Here is a 16,816-nt window from a genome sequence, read left to right on the forward strand (position 1 = left end):
TCATACTGGTATATAATTTATAACTAATTGAAATACGTAATCAGAGAAAAAGAAATAATAGAGTCCATATAGAAATACAATTTTAAATAGCTGAAATTCAAAATTAAATATGGAATTAAAAACTAGAATATTAAATTGCTAGAAGATTCATGCAGTTTTTTAAGTACATACTCGATATTCTATGCTATATATCTTGTCTTCTAGAAAATATTTTTCAGGAACAATTGAGCACTCGAGTAGGATATGGTCAAGTACACCCCATTATCGAGAACGCTCTCGAAAAATGCTGAGTTGTCACACCCAACCTACCAACGAAGGCCGACGACTTATCTCATGTACAACGTCGGCTACGGCTGGACTATTTGAGAAAAGGTTGTTAACAGATAATTCATCGTGGACGTTGTCGGCTTGATCACCCAACATGATGAAATTTAAAAAAACAGAGGAAGAAGAGTCTAAAGTCAATATAGAAATACAATTTAGAAGTAACTGAAATTTGAAATTAAAAATTAAAGAATATCTAAAGATGAGTTTAAAGTTCACATAAAAATACAATTAGAAATAACAAAAATTCAGAATTAAAAATAAATAATATTGGATGAAGAACCTAGAGTCTATATATAAATACAATTTACAGATAACGAAAATTCAGAATTAAAAAATAAGAAATATTGAAAGACGATCTAGAGTCCATATAGGAATATAATTTAGAAATAACTAAAATTTGATATTAAAAATAATTAATAACTAACATGTATATAAAATCCAATATGAATATTACACATTAGTAGTTTCGTAAAGTTAGTATAAAATTTGAAATTGTGAGAGTTGTGATTGGATGAGTAGTGGAGGTAGGTGGAAAAAATGAATGGTGGAGGGTTGTAATTGGTTGGGAAGAGAATGTTGATGGAGAAGTTATATTTTGGAACAAATACTGAGGGTTAAAATTGTTATATTTTAGGATGGAGGGAGTATCTTCAAGGAATCCTGGGATCCACCCCTGAGAAAACCTACTGCTCAATTGTTGTGATCATGCATACATGCAGTGCAATCTCACTGAACACAAGCGAGATGTTGACAGGCTAGGAGACTATTCTAAACTTTCAAGGGGATAACCCCTCCTTATTTACATGTCACTCACTTAAAATAGTTATAAAATCTCTTTAACAAGATAGATTATTATGTGATAAAATCTAACCGAGATATAGAGATTCCAAAATGTCTTATAATGTGAATAGGGGAGAGTAACTTGTTTCTTTTTTTTAAAAAAAAATCCATCTCAATTACATTCATTAATTATTAATTTTAGAATTGAATAAATAAAATTTGAAAATGATATTTTAATATGGATACACTTCATATTTAAAACTCTAAGTTTTCTTTTTAAAAAATAAATAGTCTAATTTACAATGACATATTATATTTAACATGAGTTTAAGTATATTCTTGTAGATATAACTATCCATGATCATATTCGTTACTGTTGGTATTTACTTTGTATCTATATTCATTATAATTTCTGTATCTGAGATTTTTTTTCCATTTCCAACAAAAAAAATTAAACAAACATGGTGGAGGTAATTTCCGTCTATTTTCGGGCCGTTTCCTCACTACCAATTACTACATGATCATGTGTTATACGCCGGATCCATTTCTTTTCACAAATAAATGCCAAATTAATTCATTTTCTAATAAATACAACACACTCTATCACGATGAGCGTTTCTGAAAGATTGGATGGGAGTATCTTAAGATTATCGAAGACACTATAGGTGTTTAATTTCGCTTTAAACACAACATGCACGCACCTTACTTGAGAGACCTTACTGATATATCTTAGTACTAATGAAATTACATCTCTCTATCGACGGGTACTTGTTGATAACTTTTTGTGACAAGTCGACAAGTACGATCGCAACACCTAAACGTCTTAAGGTGATATGGAGTCGCCAACCACCTCGATCTAGCTAAAAAGCCAAATCAAGATAGGTTTTGTAGAAAACGGCTAAACCGGCTAGCGGAGCCGATTTAGAGATTAAAGTCAGCATCTAGACCGATTTAGATCGATATGAGGATAACTACCCGTCTCGTAGACAAACGGAAGGTTTTCAGGACAAACCTACAAAGAGGTGTCGTACTCTCGCAGCGGCGGCGGACGATTTACGGCACAAATCGACAAAGATGGACTAAAACTAGGGTAAAATAAAAAATATGGCTAAAAATAAAGATAAAATATAAGGTGATTCAAGTATATTGTGTGTTTGGGGGATTACAATTGAACCGGCCTTGTCCCTTAAATGGGGGTTGGTCTTGCCCTCTACAGGTTCTCCTCCACGTCTAACTTGGGATAGAAACCAAAGGAAACCCGAAACATGCCTTCCCAAGCAAGGAAACTCGAGACCCGACGAAAACAGACTCGAGTTCAAACTCTGACGGTCTGACCGGCCACATACCTGCGGTTAGACCGGAGTTCAGGCCGCGGTCAGACCGCCCACATTCCTGCGGTCTGACCGGCCATGTGAAGGAAACCCAGCACTTTTCAAACTTTGGCAATTTTTCTCTATTTTATCTAGAGGTGTCAAATTTAGGTGTAAACAGTACTCACTTACCGTTAATAGAATAATTGCACATAAATACGAGCTGACATGTCAATTTAGGAATTGAATCGGGCCGGCATAAAACTAACCATTTCAGTTCGCAGTGCCGAGTTAAATTGAATACAAGAACAAAATTCTGTGGACAACTAATTAATTACATGCAATATCTCCAAACAGTCCTTGAAGTGGACTCATCGTGGGCAGCAATCATCATCACCTCCTCCAAATTAAGCACAAATGATCACCACACACGGTCACACGTTCATTAGCATTTGAATAAATAACGATTTCTTTTTTAAAAAAATATCACTTCGGTCTAAAAATGTGGCATCCTACTAATGTTCAAATCAATCCAGAAGAAAATATTCATAAGAATTTTGTCAGGAGACTCACGTTGGCGCCAAAAGTGAGCAACCATGCAACACCTCTGCTTTCTTTAGCAAAGTCTGCATAGCTCGAGGAAGAAGACGACGACGACTCCTTCAAAATCATGGCGTCCCTCAACTTCCGCGCCCCACCCCTACTCTCTCTCTAACCTCTCCATTCTCTCTCTCTCTCTCCTCTCGATCTCTCGCTTTGCATGCATCGCGACCCGTCCCGCCATTGACCGTTGCACCGATCGATCGATCGATCAACTCCGGCGGCAAGAATGGATAGGATCCCGCCGCAGAAGTCGAGCAGCTTCTCGCCGGCGACGTTCCGGGAGGAGAGGCTCGGCCGGAACCTCTCCCTCGGCGCCATCAAGATCAGCGAGCATGCCCCCGCTGTGCGCGTCAAGGAGGAGGCCGAGGAAGGTCGCGGCGGCGTCGACAATGCCGGCGCCGGCGAGGGCGAGGGTGCTGCCGGAGAGGAGGCGGCGCCGCCCGAGGAGGCCGCGGAGCCGGACCTAGCCATGCTGTCGGCGGAGGTGGACGCGTTCCTCGCCGGGAGGGAGGGCGACGCGCCGACGAGCATCTCGGAGGTGACGCTCGACAAGTTCGCGTCCGCCGTCGAGCAGGAGATGGCGCAGTCGGAAGGCGACGACGATAAGTGGGCGGTGGGCGAGAATGGCGAGGCGGCGCCGCTCCTCGCCGCGATCAGGCGCATCTCCGCGCTGGCGGCGGCGCTCACCGCGGTCCCCGAGGGGAGCAAGTTCACCATCGGGGTGCACCGCGTCACCGGCGTGCTCCACCGCGCCATGGCGTTCGTCGAGGACGAGTTCCACACGATGCTCGAGGACCCCCGCGTCGCCAAGGCGGCGCAGAACGGCGACACGAGGAGCGCCACCGGCAAGTCCATGAGGCGTGGCCCGTCGTTCAACCATGCGGGTGGCGATCCCGCGTCGGACGGCGGCGGCGGCGGCGGCGGCGGTGGAGACACCCCCCCGCCGTTCCCACCCGAGACCGTGGACCGGCTCCGCGCCATGGCGGACGCCATGATCGCCGTGGGGTACATGACGGAGTGCACCCAGGTGTTCCTGGTGGCTCGCCGGAACGCGCTGGACGCGTCGCTGCAGAACCTCGGGTACGAGAAGGCGAGCATCGACGACGTGGTGAGGATGGCGTGGGAGTCGCTGGAGTCGGACGTGGCGACGTGGATCAAGGCGTTCCACCACACCATCAACGTCGGCCTCTCCGCCGAGCACGACCTCTGCGCCCGCGTGTTCGCCGGCTGCGACGCCGCCGTCGGCCGCGCCATCTTCGTCGACCTCGCCCGCTGCGCCATGCTCCAGATGCTCAACTTCACCGAGGCCGTCGCCATGACGAAGCGCGCCGCCGAGAAGCTCTTCAAGGTGCTCGACATGTACGAGGCCGTCCGCGACGCCGCCCCCGTCATCGACGCCTTCATCGCCGCCTGCTCCACCACCGACGCCGCCGCCGACGAACCCGACACCACCACCGACGCCCTCACCGACATAAAAACCGAGCTCGCCTCCGTCCGTTCCCGCCTCGGCGAGTCCGCCGCCGCCATCTTCTGCGACCTGGAGAGCTCCATCCGCGCCGACGCCGGCAAGCAACCGGTCCCGGGCGGCGCGGTGCACCCACTCACCCGCTACCTAATGAACTACCTCAAGTACGCATGCGAGTACAAGAACACCCTAGAGCAAGTCTTCCATGAGCACCACCGCACCGACATCGACGCCGACGACGAGGGCAGCGACCCGTTCGCGGCGCAGCTGATGGAGGTGATGGAGCTCCTCCACGACAATCTAGAAGCCAAATCCCGACTCTACAAGGACCCGGCGCTCTGCAGCATCTTCCTGATGAACAACGGCCGGTACATGCTGCAGAAGATCCGGGGATCGCCGGAGATCAACGCGGTGGTCGGCGAGGCGTGGTCGAGGAAGCGGTCGACGGACCTGAGGCAGTACCACAAGAACTACCAGCGGGAGACGTGGAGCCGCGTGCTGACGCTGCTCCGCGACGACGGGGTGATCACGGTGAAGGGGTCGGTGCAGAAGCCGGTGCTCAAGGAGAGGTTCAAGCAATTCAACGCAGCCATGGACGAGATCCAGAGGACGCAGGGCGCGTGGGTGGTGAGCGACGAGCAGCTGCAGTCGGAGCTCAGGGTGTCGATCGCCGCCGTCGTCGTGCCGGCGTACAGGTCGTTCCTGGGGAGGTTCTCGCAGAGCTTCAGCGCCGGGAGGCAGGCGGAGAAGTACATCAAGCTCTCCGCCGAGGACCTCGAGGCCATCATCGACGAGCTCTTCGACGGCAACGCCGTATCCATGCCAAGAAGGAGAAATTGAAATTGATTTGATTTGATTGGTTAAGCTAGCCATAAATCCTGATATGATGATTAATTGACACACGCTGTTGCATCCATCCATCCATCGAGTGAGGAAAAAAAAACTCGCTCGTTAATTCTTGCAGTTGAATATTTGAGCAATATATGAACTTGTATTATTATTATTTCTTGTTGATTAATTTTTTGTTTGGTAAATTACTTATAGATTGTTGTGAATCGATACATGTCTATTCGGGCCTATTCACTTTGATGCCAAAAAAAAATCTATTGTCAAAATTTTGGCATCATTTCTTATATAGTTACTAAAATTTAACAGCAAACTAAATGTAGCCACTTTTTTTACAACTTTACTAAAATTTGGTAAGGTTGAAAATGACGTGAAAGTGAAGAGGCCCTTCGTTAATTTAATTGATCCATGACTGCGAATTGACTACTACATGTTTGTATAATATTAAGGGAAGGCATTGATCGTGCTGTGTTTGTGCTCTCTGTCCAGTGTCCAATTAATCATGCATGTTTCTCCTCATCATGCGTGCGTGCGACCACGTCCTCCGGCCATGGCCATCACGTCGGCAAGTTGGCCGTGCCGCGGAAACAACGATCGAGGTGTTTGCAGCAGCGGAGCAAGCTCCGGCGACCGGCGGCGGGCGGCGGCCACTGGGGAATGGGCTTGTAGTGTTCCTCTATGTCGTCCGATGAAAGCGATCGGCCCACCATAGCTTGCCTAACAGAAAGCGCGGCCCAATTAGATAGCTAATAACAAGGAAAAAGTCCACTTTTACTCGCTTAAATATGTTGTGAAACAAATCTCTGGGAGATAAGTTTCTTGTAGGCCAATCCAAACCGGAGTAGAGATAAGATCTATCTTCTCCTAAGACACCTATATATATAGGGGTAGGGTGTAACATCTATGGCTAATGGTTGGTTTGTACTCCAGATGAGATCTATAATGAAGAGAGAGCTCCACCCTATATCTATGTTCATTGTCTACTTCTGCAATGTTCTTGATGACAAAGAGATAGGCGCGGGTGTTCTACATTTTCTAACGCCTCTACTGCTGTGGGAGGGACAGGGAACGGATCCGGTGATCCGCTAATAGGCGCGTTGGTTTACAACACGTTATCAGCAGCTCTCCGTTCACCGGTTTGTTGTTCTAATGTGTTGATTTTGTTAGATTAATTTCGGTCAACAGATTGATCTATTGGTTTGTCCTGGTTTTCTTTGCGAGATCACGCGACTGCGGAGACATCGCAAAGGGAAACCGAGCAGGTAGCCGGGAAACCGTGGAGACGCCGCGAGCAGCGTGCACTACTCCTGTCGTCCGATGTCCGCCGGCCCCGCCTCCCTCGCACGATCGAGCGCGCCCGTAGAGAGTGTCGGTGCTCGATCTCCTAGTGCACCGGCCCGTTCTTCGTCGGTTCGTCCCCACGCGATCCGCCACGCGGCTGCGGCTACACTGGACGCCGCACCTCCACGCGATGGCCTGTGCTGGCCACACGCAAGCATGGATGGACCTGGCTCCTGGCGTCCATGCACAAGATTGATGGCAAATCAACCAATATGCATGCTGCATGCATGCATCGACACATGCACTTACATCAGTAGATTGATTTCTGATTACAAATTAATTAATTAATGGTTGATGGTTGTTTTGCTTGCATGCATGTCTGCCGCCGGTCGACGAGATCTGAGTCATCGTCGCGTCGCCTTGCGAGACGAGCCTCAGGTGCTGTGCGTGCTAAGCAGCGTATCCGTGATCGGAGCCGTCGACCTGTCGTCATCGTTGTCATACACATGCACGTACAGATGCGTGCGATATACCGATCGACGCCGTTCCTGAGGCGACCTGCGACGCAGCAGGAGGCAGCATGCGCGTGAAAGATTTTTGTGAGCATGCGAACCAGGGTAATTAGTAAGATTGGTTTCTAAACTAATTTACTAATCTATAGATACATCCAGGCATGTGTCTATTAGGTATGCGGTCTATATATGTTTTTATAGATTGATATTATTTTCTCGTTTTTATCATATTATGGATGCTTTGCTTGTAGTAGATTTGATCCTGCTCTTGATCTAGCGGTAGATTAATTTCCTACTTTTGATCTATATGCATCTGTTTTATTTGATGAAAACTGGAGAAAACCGTGTGAGAAATCATTAAAATTGATGGGAAACCCTGGACTGGAGACGTGCCTAATTCGGCTGGGCCGAATTGACTGACTCGCCCGCCTCCCTCGCATCTATCTGTTTCTCTCTTTCTCTGATGACGCCACGCCGGGAACGCGGTGACATATTCTCAGTCTGTGTAGTCGGACTTAGAGACATGTTGGCCATCGTTCGCCGTCGCTGTTAGGTACGCCGTCGGCCTTGCGTCGATGCCGTCGCGGGAAACCGCCGTCTCAGAAAAAGCCCTAAACCCATGTCGCCATTGCCGCCGGAGTTAATGCCGAAGCGAGGCGCCGCCGCCGTTGACCTCCCATCGACGCTGTCGTCGAGCTGTGGCGGGAGGATGATGGGTCGTCGGCTGCCTGCTACCAGATTAACCTCCGCCGAGACGATATGGCCAGATGCAATTTGGTTGCTGTTGTTGGGGTCTCAGTTGCCGTCGTTGAGTTCGCCTCGCTGCCGTCATGAGGATGCGCAGGTCGACGTGGAGCTCCATCGTGTGCCACCGAGCCGTCGCCACACCAAATTGCAACAAGGGAGTGATGTCGTCGCCACCGTCCTGCCAATCGGGGTAGTGGATGGGTCGTCGATGACCTCCTCGCCGTGTGCCACCCTAACTCCCTTCAAAGTCGACAGTTGACGGCCTCCAACGCCGCCGCCGTGCCCGAGGGGCCGGTGTGCCGAGCGGTGGACGCCGTTGCGGACAATGAATGGGAAAGGGGAAACCCTAATTCCCCTTCCTCTTTCTCGGTCATTTAGGCGAACCGGCTGGACCGGTCTGCCTCCGCCCGACCGAATAAAGCCCAACAGTAACGAGACAGCCCAAACAAATTAATAAAAATAATAAACCTGGAAATCCGAAATCCTCATGGGTCTAGAGTTTCAGAAATTCGACCTATTAGGCATTTTGGGCTACACTGTGCTTGATAGCCCAAATAAGATCGTACTCTGAACGGTAATTCGGCCCGATTAATTTCGGTTTATTGACAACTTGTGTTTAAGCCCCCGGAGTGTTGGGTTTTTACGCTATAGTTCACCGTTCAATGCAATTTTACAGTTTGAACCTTGTAATTAACAAGAGATTATATTAATTTTGTTTGTGTGGCTATGTCTTGTTGCTTAGGCCCTGTATAGTTTGGTTTTGCATGTGGGTCTCCGGACTCGTAAATAACTATGTAATGGTGTTTTTTAAGCATTGCTTTGCTTTTAAAATTGATGCAATTCCAACAACATAATCTAGAGATGGTTTTCTAGGTTATGATGCTTCCATAAATTGTGTTCACATAGTGTAGAATCCCCCCTGGAAGCATTATGATGGGTTTATTTTCCTGCATTTATGTGTGACGGTTTTCTGTGTGGCATAAATATTGGGAATATAATGCCAAATAAGACCAAGTAAATAACAAAAAATCACATAACGCATGGAAATTCTGGGAAATTAAATATCCATGGCTATGGATAAGACCACTCTTTACTGATACACTCCTCCATACATAAATGGTAATATCGATGTGTCTACAAGATGGAGTCACGTATACTTGTTGTACGAGATCCATGCTTTTGCCGAATTCACTGCACATATCGTCCATTTGCGTGTTGCGTTCTCTGAGAACCGCATGAAACGATTCGGATGATAGTGTGGGTGATTTCACGTAAAGGCCTTCAATGACTATTGTATGGCTTTGGGCATTAATGTAGATCACTCTATCCCTATGATCACACTCAAGAATGGGATTCTGAGTCGTTGAAATGTGTGGAATTAGACAATGTGTTTGGGATTCATTGTGCCTTTCCCCTAGTGGCTTAATATCTCAATCAGAGTATGGTCGGACTACGGTCGTCATTTTGCTTTCCCAATGGTTGAGAGCATGCTTTTCTGATTTGGAGATAAATGATTATACCTCAATTTTCTAGCAACATGGAGTTGCGAGGTTCAATAATTTGAGATATTTTTCACTCGGTCCGGTGAAAGATGTGAAGTGTTTTCCATGTGGTGGAACGGCACTGTTCATATGGTTGCCCCTGGTGTGCACATATCTTCTCAATATTATTTGGAACCTGATGTCTTGCGAGAACGCCGAAAAATTGGAGGCAAATCTAGCGGAATAAGCCCGAGGGTAGATGCTGTGAATAGGCACGATTCCCACTTCACTACAACGCCAATAGCTTGACTAGGGTGTTGACCCGGTCTAGGTCCTCGTCTCCTCGGATGGATCCAGTGCTAAATGGCGACCTTTGGTTGATGACCAATGGTTTGTAGTGTCTGTCTAATAAGTTGCTTTGACAACGGGAGTTGTATGGCTAGTTTAGAGCATGTCCTAGAAGGACATTGGTCGGCTATAATGTTGCCAAGCAGTTTATCTTTTGCTTAGTTTGGAACTTTGCATTAAATCGATATTTCCTAGATAGATAAAGTTCTTGGTCTTTCCTATTCTATTATAAAGCTTATCTTCATGCTGGAATTGATAAAAATGCTTTAGTTTAATAGAACAATTAGTGTTTGATCCGAGGAGTTACAACCACTCACACAGTTCAACGTAACTGTATTTCAGAAAAATGTTGGCTATGCACTATTGCGTTTTATCGCGCTCTCGTAGTCGATGACTACTCCCTGGTTGTGTTGGTTGATCACCCACGGGTTGATGACCATGCTAGTCGCACACTGGCGTTTTTCGTGTGTGGACGTGTGCAAGCCATGCAAAGGTTTGTCGTGTTGCATGCGTTGAGCTCGTTATGCCAACGACAGTTGCACCGACACATTCCACTATTTTTGTGGATATGTCTTAATATAATGGTTTTATTGTGAATATTACCATTGTCGGAGGTATTGATTATCTCCTGATGGCTATGTCCAGGGGACATTAGTAAATGTGGTTTCATAATTCACTCGTGGATCGTACCTAAAACATGCTGCTTAACTATGACCCAATTCTAGAGTTTGGTATGAGTAATTGGAGTCAAACTTGGGCATTAGACGAGTTGGACTTTAACACAACTCTGCACCACAAAAATCTGCTTGGCAGCGCAGGCTAGTGGCCGCGCACTTTGCTATCGTACTCCTTGTTGAGCGCATTGGAATGCGTTTTGCCACCATAGGTTGCCTTCTTAAGCATATAACATGCAATGTCTAATGCACGTCGATCCGGAATCGATTATGAGTTTGAATGGCACTAGGTGAGCATTAATCCATGGAGAGTGCATTTGGCTAAAGTATTTGCATGTTGGTTGCATATACATTTGGTAGCAATGGTGGTTTTTGCAGACCTGTATATCCTAACTAGGAGGTTGAGGATAACCCTTCGAAGGAAGGAAGAATACAGTATTCATGGCACTGTATTAGTATATGTCCAGGCTCACTGCATATAATGGAAAAATCTCTCCTATTAAAGTGCGTAAATATTTCCCAAATATATCACCACCGTAGCATACATTCGTGGGAGAACATTTGTGATCGAGGTGAAATTCCTTAATCCTATGCCACGATATGGGGATTGGTAGTATGCTATTGTAAGATATCTCGGCATTAGGGGGAGAGAATTGCCCATTTTGGAATGCCTGTAGATTTCTTTGAGTGAACTCACTAAATGAGCTGAACTTGTATGTTTAGTTCATACTCCTATTGCTTGGTGCACGGAGTTTTTGCCAACAAAATCATATGAGGAACAACTAGATAGTTGTTAAAAAGAGTAATGCTCCCAATTGTGGTAAATGTGGATAGACCCGGGAATAATATCGTATCCACATAAGACTTATGGCATTTGATCATGTTGTGCGGGGACGCCTGCTAACACGATCCGTAGGCCTTAGTCAGAGCATAAGAGTTCTCACTGGATGTGAGTATACTCCTCTGATTCTCCTGGTGGAGAATTCACCTTTGGAAGGTGATATGCCTCATAATGATGTTCGTCATGGAGACGACATTCCTAGCAATGCACGCATATTATGGTGCTAGGAATACGGAACAACCATGGATCGATCGTTTTGGGAAATGATGAAGATCTGGTTAAATGTGTGAGTGGGAATAAATGTGTTGACACTATGTCGCCTCTTGCTAATGATTCTCTTAGAGAGAACCCGGATCCGGAAAAAGTCCATGGCATGAGCATGCGATGCTCAAATCGGGTCAAATGGAAATGCAATTGAGGCTGAACCGAATCGCTAAGTAAAAGTCGCGAATGTTGTTCGGATTTTTATGGGTCATTATTGAGATAATGAGGTGGTGATGTGCGATGGTTCAAGTAGGTCCTAGATGAGACCTCTTCCACATGAGTTGAACGTTCCGCTAAATAAAGGTATTGGCAAAATGGCATGAAATTAAATATGCAGTTAACAAATTTGGGAAATCCATATGGATGTCTTGAATAGACTCCATAGTGAAATCGCAGCATGCAAATCTCGTACCAATAGGTATTCCGGTAAGAGTACCATCTCCTGTTGGGAGAAAATCTCATTGATGGAATTTTCTCTGAGGGGGAGACCTCATTGATGAAATTTCCTTTGAGATACAAAATAATTAGTAAGTCTGAGCACACTAATAATTGTGTAATCCCTTGGAGGAATGATGACCCAATTGTGACCCGATAAGATTGCAATGAGGAACCTGATGAGATCAAACAGACAGGGTCTGTAGGCACATGTGCATTTCACGATTATCACTGGAGTGTGTACACTCGTGATATCTGTTCTACCCGATGGTAGGAACGGTGGTGTCCTCTAATACCTGCTAAGGTATACTTGGTGTTGTTGGCTATGTGTTATCCCCCACAGTGCTTGAATTTTCAGACTAGCTAGTTACTCTGATCATTACAACATGTCTTTGGAAGGCTTGTGGTTGATCTTGTGGATCCCCAATTGTTGTTGACATTGTCAAAGAAAGTTGCAATGATCAAGACCTAGTTCTTGATGGAGTCATGCCCAGGAGGTGCGTGCCGTTGTGACTTATTTATCCCCATAATCCTTCTGAAGGATGAAACAGATTGCGTTGCACAACAATATGGTATTGTGGTATATGATAGTGATGGAATGCATTACTCTCTATGTTCCCTATTCTCATTTTAGCGGTGAAATGAGACAAGTCTTTAAGACTAATGGTTTGAGGATCTGAAGGATTCTTGCCTACGCATACATCTGAGAGATGTTTAATGCTATGGGAACATGGTCTGTGACAAAGGTTGTCATCAGGGGGAGTATGTGCTATGTGTTGATTGTCATTTGCAAGACATTGAAATGTCTTAGAGTATGCTCGGGGCATTGACTCGATGATGATCACTTAGACCTATTTTTAAGGTCCTATCATATAAAGATTGGTTTGGTAAACCAACACCACTAATACAAGTGGGCTACCTCATACTCCTGAGGCGAGGTGAGGTGAGTAGCAATTCAAGTTGAGTGATAATCTAGAGGATTGATCACCTAGTCTCTCCCAACTGTTAGTTCTCGGAAGATTTTCCGGAGAATTGGGATGAGAAGACTTTGATGTTTGCTAGGTTCAACGGGAGAGCACCCTAGAACATGACCCACAATATGGACCGGTTAGTCCATAGTGTTATACTCTTTTTCCTTGAGTGAGTGGAGCTGTTGTTCCTCACATAAGGTTTTTAACGAGGCAACAACGTGCAATGCATGAGCGATAACTATGTACTCTTTCTCCTAGCCTTTTTCCCACTAGGTTTTGGTAGGAGTTTTGATGAGGCATGAGTTAGTCGCGGATTAGCCCAAGGGGGAGTGTTGTGTTAAGTTTATCTCCTAAGATAACTAGGAGATAAGTTTCTTGTGGGCCAATCCAAACCGGAGTAGAGATAAGGTCTATCTCCTCCTAAGACCCCTATATATACAGGGGTAGGGTGTAACATCTATGGCTAATGGTTGGCTTGTACTCCAGATGAGATCTATAATGAAGAGAGAGCTCCACCCTATATCTGTGTTCATTGTCTACTTCTGCAATGTTCTTGAGCGCAAAGGGATGGGCGCGGGTGTTCTACATTATCTAACGCCTCTACTGCTGTGGCAGGGACAGGGAACGGATCTGGTGATCCGCTAATAGGCGTGTTGGTTTACAACAAAATACAGGTCGAATCTGATTTATATCTCTCAATTGGAAAATCGGATATAATCACTCCTCCATCTGTTAAAACTAGTACAAAATCACTCCCACTTTGATCACGGTAGCGGCCTAATTCTGCACACTAAAATTGAGATCACGGATTCGAGCTTGGTCGGACTGCAAAATCCGAGATCTCCTTTGGGCCTCTATTGTGGCCCAATTTACATGTGTCGCTTGAGGTGATTGGGCCCATGCTGTCTATCCTTACAAGTTACTACTATAGGCTGGGCCTTTCCGAGTTCCGTGTTCAACCGTTGGATGGCCTCGATCATGCGTTCACAGCATCCTCTCGTATGGGCTGTGACCACATAGATTTCCGGTACCTTTTTAAAGATAGGTAATATATGCTTATATGTTATAATGTATTAGGTTTATATAATATTAATGTATATAGACGGTCTCTAAATTTATATGGGTGTGTCACGTAGATCCCTAAACTCTCAAAAAATATATTTTTGGTCCTTTAACTTGTCTCGGCTATCATATAGGTTCAAACGGGCTCCAACCCGCTCCGTATGCTGACGTGGCATGCCATGGTTATATCTACGTGTCAGTAGAACCCATATGTCGGTCACATATAGAAAAATTTAAGAACATATTTTTCTCCACTCTTTTTTCATTTATTTTTCAAAATTAAAAACATCTTTTTCTCCTCTCTCTCTCTCTCCCCCTCTCTTTTTAAATTTTATTTTTTCTATGTGACTGACATATGGATTCCACTAACACTTAAGCATCATGGCGGCATGCCACGTCATCCCACAAAGCAGGTTGGAGCTTGTTTGGATCTATACGACACTCATGACAAGTTCGGAGTCCCAAAAATGCATTTTGGGAGTTTATGGATCTCATAACACTCCGTACAAATCTCCGTACAAATTTAAGGACCACCCACATATGTACTTCACTCTTTATATAATTAAGGATAAGTGCTAGGAGTAGTGGCAGAATTAGAAAAAATCTTCATGCATAAAGCTGAGCTAATGGGAGTTCAAATATTTTCATATATTACATAACATTTTTCAAGATTATAATGAGAATTATGGAGCTAGGTATTAAGCTCAAGCCCTAACTGCCCCACGCCTATTTCCACCCCCGATTTGGACTAGCGAGGGTGATTGAAAATAAATCATTGCATCTGGTGATTACCCATGCGAAGTAAGCATTGCGCTCCCCGAATTGGACTAGCGAGGGTGATTGAAAATAAATCATTGCATCTGGTGATTACTCATGCGAAGTAAGCATTGCGCGTGTGGAGGAGGGGAAAGAAGAGGATGAGTCAGTAGAGAAAAAAAGCTGCGACTTTATTTTCCTTAAGAAAAAAATAAATTTAGTGATTTGTTTATGAAGATGACAGCAAGAAAAGTTGATCCCATTTGATATGTGAACATTTTTACCCATGCGCACCCGCTCTTATCTCTTCACTAAATTTTTTACATTGTGCCTGCTACTCAGCAAAATCTCTACCTGTCGTATGTTGCTGTCCTTAGTCTTTTTTTTTTATTTGCGAGTGTAATACTTGTTGGTTAGCAAAATAGCTTTGGTTGTGGCATTTTACTACTCCAACAGACAAACAATTTTTTTTTAGAAAAAAAAGACAACATTTGTTTTCCAAGGAATTTTTTTTAGGAAATGCATTCTCCTACATCAGTGTCAACATTGGATCCATGTGGTTTCCAATGCAACCACTTATCACTATCAACTTTAATTTGATTTTTCTTTAAAATCTTTAATTTGAGTGCAAAATTTCAACTACCAACCACTTTAATTATGAATACCATATGTGTGATATTTTTATTTGTGTTCGTTAAACATGAATTAATCCTGATCTTTCGATGCGCGTTCTTGTTCGATTATCTTGCCTCCTCTTATGGAGAATTGATTGTCCCCAAGAGATGGTTATCTTTCTGATAGATTCCTATAGCACTTCTGTAGTTCTCGATATAATTTAACACACTAAAATCTACTCAACTTTAATGGTTTTTCAAATAGAATGGAGAAAGTCAAGGTTCGATAAATATTGCTTCACTTGTACAAAGTACAGATAAAAATACATTGATACATGACACGGAGAGAGCCATGCACACCACTTATTTGGACACACAGAGGGCAAGGCTGCAGAGAAAATCAAGCAACACAAGCTGAACTCACGGCCCCACCTGTCAGCCTCTCACTGGTCGAGGCCGGAGACTCTTGTGAAAAACAGCAACACCACGCATGCAGAAGAAGACAAATTATTACACACACAAATCGACGACACGGCGGCCGGCGACGTACGGCGAGGTCGTCGCCGCCGCCGGCGACGTTGTGATGAGGTCGATCAGCCGAAGAGGTGGTGCTTCTTCTCGCCGGTGGACTCCTCGGCGCTCTTGTGGTCCTTCTTCTTCTCGTGGTGCTCGTGGAAGGCGTAGCCGCCGGCGCCGACCGCCGCCGTGGCCGCGATCTCCTCCGTGATCTTGTGCCTGTGCGCGTTCTCCGGGTCCTTCTTCGCCTCGTGCTTCTCATACTACACACCACGATTAATCAGCTTAATTAATTACTTCTTGATGATTTCTTAGCAAATTAATTGATTAATTAAGGCGGCGTTAGATCAATTAATTAGTGGTTAATTAATTAGTTAATTACCAGGGCGAAGGCGCCGGCGGCGAGGGCGCCGGCCTCGCCGAGGTGCTGCTTGTGCTTGTGCTGCTTCTCCTCCTTCTTGTACCTCTCGTACTCGTCCTGGCCGCCGGCGACCACCTCGGTGGTCACCGTCTCCGACGTGTAGACGCCCTCGCCGTAGGAGTCTACTCCGGTGGCCGGCTCGTCGTCCTTCTTGTGGTGGAACAGGTGGTGGTGGTGCTTCTCCTCCGCCATGGCTAATTAATTAATTAAGCTAGCTAGAAGCTAGTGATGACAATTAGGAGAATGAGATGGAAGTGACAATAAGATGTGGCTTTGCTTGCTTGCTTATTGGCGTCCTACTGGCCTGCTTTTATAGGCGGAGGCCACCGTTAAAGAGCTAAAGTAACCGTAGGCGTAAAGCTAGCTTACTGGAGTAGTAACTAATCCGGTGTTAACTTGGATTAATTAATAATCTCTTCGTTCCAAAATATAATCATTTTTAGATTTTCACGTAGTCTTTAAGATGCTACTTTAACTAACCATATCTATAAAAATAAAATGTTTTAAATAAAAAGAGTTACATATTATAATAGTTTAATTAATGATAAAATCTAATAATATT

At 45.0% G+C, this 16,816-nt stretch overlaps 2 protein-coding genes across 2 annotated transcripts; one reads left to right on the plus strand and one right to left on the minus strand.

Annotated features, from left to right (window-relative positions):
* The first annotated feature begins 3,065 nt into the window (after positions 1-3,065).
* Positions 3,066-5,488, plus strand: LOC4349875 (exocyst complex component EXO70C1). Its single transcript, XM_015761795.3, has one exon. It carries the CDS (start codon positions 3,247-3,249, stop codon positions 5,323-5,325), a length of 2,079 nt encoding a protein of 692 aa, XP_015617281.1. The 5' UTR covers positions 3,066-3,246; the 3' UTR covers positions 5,326-5,488.
* A 10,096-nt stretch (positions 5,489-15,584) lies between these two features.
* LOC4349876 (abscisic stress-ripening protein 5) lies at positions 15,585-16,537 on the minus strand. The gene is made up of 2 exons (XM_015761796.3): positions 16,216-16,537; positions 15,585-16,096 (listed from the first exon to the last, which is right to left on the minus strand). The coding sequence occupies exons 1-2, from the start codon at positions 16,444-16,446 to the stop codon at positions 15,911-15,913; spliced, it is 417 nt and encodes a 138-aa protein (XP_015617282.1). The 5' UTR covers positions 16,447-16,537; the 3' UTR covers positions 15,585-15,910.
* Between the last annotated feature and the right edge of the window lie 279 nt (positions 16,538-16,816).

This window comes from Oryza sativa, chromosome 11, assembly GCF_034140825.1.
Source record: "Oryza sativa Japonica Group chromosome 11, ASM3414082v1".
Taxonomy (NCBI): domain Eukaryota; kingdom Viridiplantae; phylum Streptophyta; class Magnoliopsida; order Poales; family Poaceae; genus Oryza; species Oryza sativa.